This window comes from Oryzias melastigma, linkage group LG16, assembly GCF_002922805.2.
Source record: "Oryzias melastigma strain HK-1 linkage group LG16, ASM292280v2, whole genome shotgun sequence".
NCBI lineage: Eukaryota > Metazoa > Chordata > Actinopteri > Beloniformes > Adrianichthyidae > Oryzias > Oryzias melastigma.
This window is the reverse complement of record NC_050527.1, coordinates 10880699-10887138: the sequence shown is the minus strand read 5'-3', so window position 1 is coordinate 10887138 and position 6440 is coordinate 10880699. Positions and strand designations below refer to the sequence as shown.

At 36.1% G+C, this 6440-nt stretch overlaps 1 protein-coding gene and 1 long non-coding RNA gene across 4 annotated transcripts in view; one reads left to right on the top strand and one right to left on the bottom strand.

Moving 5' to 3' along the window:
• Window positions 1–6440, top strand: part of LOC118599779 — a 36271-nt gene that overhangs the window by 25424 nt on the left and 4407 nt on the right. The gene's annotated exons all lie outside the window — the stretch shown is intronic.
• c4b (complement 4B (Chido blood group)) overlaps window positions 1–6440 on the bottom strand; it is a 16981-nt gene that overhangs the window by 9560 nt on the left and 981 nt on the right. The window contains exons 4-16 of one of the 2 annotated variants that reach the window (XM_024267316.2): window positions 6291–6411; window positions 6133–6203; window positions 5945–6033; window positions 5789–5871; window positions 5609–5696; window positions 3916–4039; window positions 3650–3791; window positions 2483–2595; window positions 2243–2395; window positions 2003–2167; window positions 1744–1935; window positions 856–999; window positions 629–752 (exon numbers count right to left, since the gene is read on the bottom strand). In XM_024267316.2, coding sequence (XP_024123084.2) covers window positions 629–752; window positions 856–999; window positions 1744–1935; window positions 2003–2167; window positions 2243–2395; window positions 2483–2595; window positions 3650–3791; window positions 3916–4039; window positions 5609–5696; window positions 5789–5871; window positions 5945–6033; window positions 6133–6203; window positions 6291–6411 — 1609 coding nt within the window. Of the gene's footprint in view, window positions 1–628; window positions 753–855; window positions 1000–1743; window positions 1936–2002; window positions 2168–2242; window positions 2396–2482; window positions 2596–3649; window positions 3792–3915; window positions 4040–5608; window positions 5697–5788; window positions 5872–5944; window positions 6034–6132; window positions 6204–6290; window positions 6414–6440 lie in introns of those variants that run through there. The other variant, XM_036215749.1, reaches the window with a different exon arrangement.

Here is a 6440-nt window from a genome sequence, read left to right as displayed (position 1 = left end):
TGTGGTGGGGGGGGGGTTGGTGCTGTTAGTGCTTCTTTAGTACTTTAAGGATGAAAAAGCAGCAAAAGAAGCCCTTGTGGACAGCTTTAAGGTCAAAAAGGAAAGAAGATGATGATAAAAGAGCTCATAGCAGAGGTTTGTCTATTTATTTTGGTCGTCATTGTAAATGAGAAATTGTTCTCAATTGACCTTCAGTTGCTTGGACCCCCCATTTTACAGGCAATCTATTTTTTCCCCTCTTTTTAAACCCTTAACAACTGAAATCTCTAAACCATAGGTGATTAATGTGGGACCTGCTGGCCAAATTTGGCCCGCCAAAGGTTTCTTTTTTTTTTGCCCGCCAAGTTGTGGCTGCAGAAACCCATTGATTGTCTATGTATGATGTTCCAAAACTCTACGGCTTTTTTTTTTTCTCTTAATGACTGAGCCATATTAAATCTACTGGCGAGCCGGATGTTATGTTTGACACCCCTGCACTAGATCAATTTTACCAGTTTAAAGTCAGCATCTACTAAGGAAGTGCCAGGATTGAAATGTATAAACATATTTCAAATTAATAATTAGAAAAAACATTGTGCTATGGATAAGAAACATTTGAAACAGTTAAATAATCAAAATGTGTTTGTACTTGATCTCCACTTTTCCTTGGACTGAGAAAAAAAAGCGAGGCCTGCATCAGTGAGTGCTGATTCTGCTTCCGGTCCTCCGCTATATGAGCAACCAAGATCATAGGACTTCATGGAGGTAAACACCTAAAGAGTAACAACAAAGTTCTAGCTTGAAATTCTGTGTTTCTCGTAGTATCTAATATTTTAATAGAGATTAAATACAAAAAAGATTGTGCAAAGCTACAACCTGTTGGGCGGTGAGTTTATTGTCAGCTTTCAGAGCATAGATGGCCTTATCCACTGCCAGTAAAGCCACTCTAGCCGTCTGACCATGCAGGTCAAACTCCAGATCAGCCATGTTTCCAGGCCGTTTTGTTCCTGGTGTCTGCACCTAAAATGAGGTTAAACTGTTATCACTTTTTTAGAGCTAATTAAATATTAAGTTTGTCAACCAAAATCAATTCCACGGATGTGGGGTGCTGAATGTGAAAGTAAAAAATGTGTACAGTATTATAGTTTTGTCTGATTTAGCCAACTTTTCTAACATTTTTATTAACTTTGTGCTGAAATTGACTATAAACAGATGTGTGTGTCTGTCATTATAGCATGCCGGTTGTTGAAGCTCAGAATTGTGCTAGTCTTGTACAAACCATTTACTATTCAACTTAGCTGAGGGTGCAATTGTATTGGTAAATTGTAAATAGCATACACTTATGTAGCACTTTTTAACCTTCTTTGAAGGGCCAAAGCACCTTCCAGTCATTTTACATTTACATTTTGTTGTAAATTCTAGCATAAAGGCAATATAAAAGGTGGCAAATATCAGAAAAGTTGTCTAAATCTGCCAAAGTGTCAGATCATTTTTAATTAGCTGAACTTGTGGGTTGATGGTACATTCTCTGACTGACATGAGTTTAAAATAGTATACATGATTCAAAAAAATTAAATGGACCAATTTAAAAATTGTTTCTCTGGCTTAAAATAAATCAAGTTGCAAAAATTTCTGAGAAGCAGACACTTTAAAAAGATGATCAAAAAGATAAAAACATATTTAAGGCAAAAGTGGTCAGCTCAGGGAAGGTTTTCGGTGTTTACCATCCCACCGAGCATAACCTGAACTCTCACGTTTACCCACCTCGACCTGTATCTCACATTCATCTTTGACATCCACCCAGATGGAGTCTGTTATGATGTCTCCATTATTATTGTAGTAGTAACCCACCAGACGAAAGGATGGAACCATGGCAGTCGTTATTTGCAGTGATTTTGAAACAAATACACCAAATGGGACGTCCCCGGTGCTTATGATGTTCCCACGACTTAAAATCTGTATGACATGTAATTTACAGTTAGTAACCTGGACAATATGCAGTTTTCAGTCATCTAATCCTCACCATGTAATAGATGTTGCCACCTCTTGGAGCACTGATGGTGTTGAATGTCACCTTGAAATTTTCCTTTACAGAGTACACCTTGTTAGTATAAGTGATATAGAGATAATTTTCTCTTGGGGAAGAACGCTGTATTATTTTATTTTCCTGCTGACCATCTACTGTCACCTAAAGTAGGAGTAAATTGGTTAGGACTGAACCAAATGAAATTTGTTACATTTTCCCAACATTAAGGATACTTACATCAAATGTAACTTGCTGTACATTATTTAGGCTAAAAGGAGCAATCACTGTTCCGTCCTCATCAGTGGTCAATTCCTTGGCGTCTCCACCCCTCATTTCAATCCTTACTGGCATTTTAGCAACAGGAGAACCATCCGGGAAACGTACATCCACCTATAGTTGCAGCAAAAATTACATTTTGTAGTGTCTTTTACAAAGAGGTGTTCACATTGATTTTTTTTTTATTTGTCTCCAACATACCACTACATCCAGTGGATATCCATGAACAAAGTGAGAACGAGTTCGAGAAAAATCCATAACATATTTTTTGGAGTAGACAGGGAGGTAAACTTTTGCTTCCTGAATTTCACCACCTAATAAATACAAAAAAAAAAGGGAAATCAATTTTAAACATTTGAGAAATGTTCATATGGATAGATTTTCAATAGCAAACAAAATTCACAAAACAAAGTGTAAAAATTACAAAAATTAGATTTTTGTCAAAATTTTCTTCTGAAATGTTGCAATTCTGCTTCAATTTAAGAAATTGTTTGGCACATGACACATGGGGAATCAGGGTGTGACTCCTAGGGGACATTATGAGCTTAATCCAGTGTAGATCCTTAGGCAGGACCTTCACGCTACTGCCTAAAAATGTAATCGGAAAAGGACCCAAGTCTGTTTCCCCCCTGTGCCTGACCCTGCCTGGATAAAATACAGGGCTGTGTAAGGAAGGGCTGCCAAACCAAAATATGTGAATCAGTGAAAACTGATTTCCTTTGACGACCCTGATGGGATATGCCGATGTCAGGAGTCAGAGCTCTGTCTCTACCTCTGGTCACTGGCAGAAGCAGTCTCCAGAGTACTAATTCACTTGACTCCAATCTGACAATCACCCACCTGTTACTTAAGCACTGCACAGACCTTGATTCTATGCGAAGTATTGTTCATGCCACCCTGCCTGCATTACTGAGCGTTTCTATCTGGACATGATCTTCTGTTTTGACCCTGCTTATTCTTTGTTTGCCTGCTGCCTGCCCTGACCCTCACCTGGACTCTGACACCTCTAGTCTCTTCTTGGATGAATCAATGCTCGTGATTGACCTCTGCAAGTCTGACCCTGGTTTAGCTTTCAGGACTTTTAGCTGTGCTTCATTTCTGTCTGAACTAATAAACCTGCTGGAGGCGGAACCAACTGTCTACCTGTTTATGACACCTGAAAAGTTAATAACACATTATTATCATTTTTCTAATCAATCAGCTTCAATTTTTGCTGTCTGGTATATTAGGTATCAATAAAGAATTCAAAGTAAATGGGTAAAAAAAATACAATATGTGATGCAACAAATACCGTCAAAACTTTAAGCATCAGTCATTAATTTAATAAATAGCCAGTTTAATTTTATATTGGGATAATATACAACTTACTTTGAACGTTGGTAACAAAGACTCCCACAAAGAGCCGCTGTTCATTTTTTTCTAATTTCGAAAGGCTGAGGTTCATCTTTTCCTCAAGTTTTGAATTTATTCTTTCCAGAGGAAGACTAATCTCTGCACTTCCATTCTGGACCTGTAAAATAGGAGGTATAATATAAGAGCACAATGAACTGTTAACATCATAAGCATAAGCAACATGATTCAAAATCTAAAAAAAAAAATCATCAGTTAGAGACCATTTTTTAAAACTTTCTTACCGAACCTATCAGTTCAAGTCCTTTAATCAAGAAAGGTGTGTTTTTTTCCCTGTTGGTTTCTCCTTTCTCTACTACTCCAAATTGGCAGTGGTATGCACCTTGAACTTCCTCGCCATACGAATACCTGGAAAAAAGAAACTCAACCAGTTTAAAAAACCTGAAGAATTTGAGATAGAGAAAGGAGATGCTAGTCTAGAACTTCCATCAGGTTCTTTCCGAGTGCTAGCTAAGTAAGTAAATTAAGTAAGTAAGTAAATTCCGTGTTCTGCCCCCCAAAACACCAGCAGGCTTGTTTCCTCCACAAAGCAAAAACTTTCATTTTAGATGCAGAACAGTGTATATCTTCCAATTGTGTCCTGTCTTCAATAAATTCCAGCTAAACTGATGTTTGTTACTTTAGAGGCGGGATTAACTTTCGTGGGAGAAACGAAGAAAGAACAGCTCTAGGATGACGTCATGAAAGGGGCAGCACCCACACGCAGCGGCAGGCGGAGCTTCAGGAATCTAGTCGTTTTACTTCCGGGTAGGAAAAAACTCACAAAAATATCTAATATTTTATAAATAATTTGTTTTTTAGTGTTCCAAAGGTAATATATGATCATATATATGTATATAGTTCACTCTGAAAGGGTTAAGAAATTCAAGGTATGGCCCCTTTAAATTTGATCCACACATTTTTACCGCAGTTTAACTATTTATATTGAATTAATCATTAACAAATTTTGTATTCTTTCAAGCAAGTAGTCAATTTAAAATAAGCAATATCAAGGGTAAAGTTATTGGCACTATCAAGCTTTGAAAATTAGAAAAACTTTTCCCGCCAAAGGTTGTTATTGATTTCCTTGAAGCAGCCATTTTGAAATGAGCCCTTCTACTGCCCCTAGTGAAATAAAGATGAACTACAGAGCACAAAATATGGACTGTTATTTATAATGGGTTACGGAAAGCTTTGATCAAGCTAAGGAAAAAAGGGGTCACAGAAGTCCATGTGTCAAATATGACCCAAATTATTATAGGATTAGTTAAGTAAACAGGGACAATGTTGGGTCTTTCCACATTTTTTAAAACAAGTTATTTCAAGTCATATCATGGTTTAATTTGAAAATAATAGTTTTGAGTAAACAAAGCACAAAAATTGCGGATATTACCATCTGCTATTTTCTTCATGTTCTCACAATGCTTCTTGGCAATAAACAAATTCTTAAATTGGCAAGTCCTTTGTCTCAATAATGAAATCTAACAATCGATACAAAAGAGTCATGGTACATGAAACTGTTTGGCTTTAGCAAAGAAGATTTGGCAAATTTTTAAATGGGTGTGACCCAAATACTCAGCTTCACTGCTCACCCCACAATTGCCCCCTCCTTACAAATGTGAACAAGGAGCAGTTTTTGCAACAAAAACACAAGCACTCATTTCCTTGCTTTTTGTGCTAATTTTTCTTGTCTGGAAATAATTTTTCTAATCTTTTCATTAAATTAATTTGTAATTAGTTTGTGACTGAGAGCAAAATAATTTAAAAACAGGTTTTTTTTTTAAAATATAATCATCATTGGAATAATAATGTTTATTATATTCTTGATAAGAAGTTTTCAAAACTATTAAGCTTTTTTAAAGAAAACCTTTAATTAGCATAAAATGTAAATACTCAGGATTGGTAAATAGACAAATGAGTTCATTGGTTAACACTTACATTGCTGAGATGGTAAAGGTCAGATGTTCATCAGCCAACAAAATGTACTTCTTCTCCAATAATATATTCACATCAAAACTTGGCATGACTAGCAAAAGTAAAAAATGTGTTCATAAAAGACAGGAATATTAGAATTTTTTGAAGAACACTATTTCATGTTGGAGTCATTGTTACTCTTACCAAATTGTTCCACTTTGAACTCTCGCTCAGCTGTATTTGCTTGATCATATTCATAATGTGCCGTAATCTTCCACGTTCCCATTCTTTAAAAACAAAACCTGTCAGCACTGATTTTTAACTTATGTTCCACATATATGCCAATGTATTTGAACATACTTGGCGACACTGGGAATGGAGAACAGGTCCTTGTAAATGCCTCCTCTTTCAAACCGTAAGGAATTCAGTATCCTGTTCCCGTCAGCGTTCTGTTTTAAAACAATGAAGCACACATATTTTGATTACAACAATATTTTCTTGGGTCCTTTAAAGTAATATTTCACACATAAGAAAAAGTGTTGACTTACATATATTGAAATGTAGATACGTTCATTGTTGGGTCTAAAACTGTGGTCAAGTGTAAATATCCTGTATTTCACTAAAGACAAAAAAAAATGTAAATTTTACATTTTGAATGTTCTCGAAATTGCACTGACATAAAGGAGATGGCTTAATTAGTATTTACCTTTCTGTGTTGGGTTGTAGATTGGCTGATCAGTCTGAATGAAGATGTATCCTCTTTTTTCTAAAACCAGGACTTTTGTTGACTTTCTTTTAGGGCTTTTTCCGTTGACTTGAATTTGAGCCTGTAGTTTAAGGTATGGCCTAGACATTT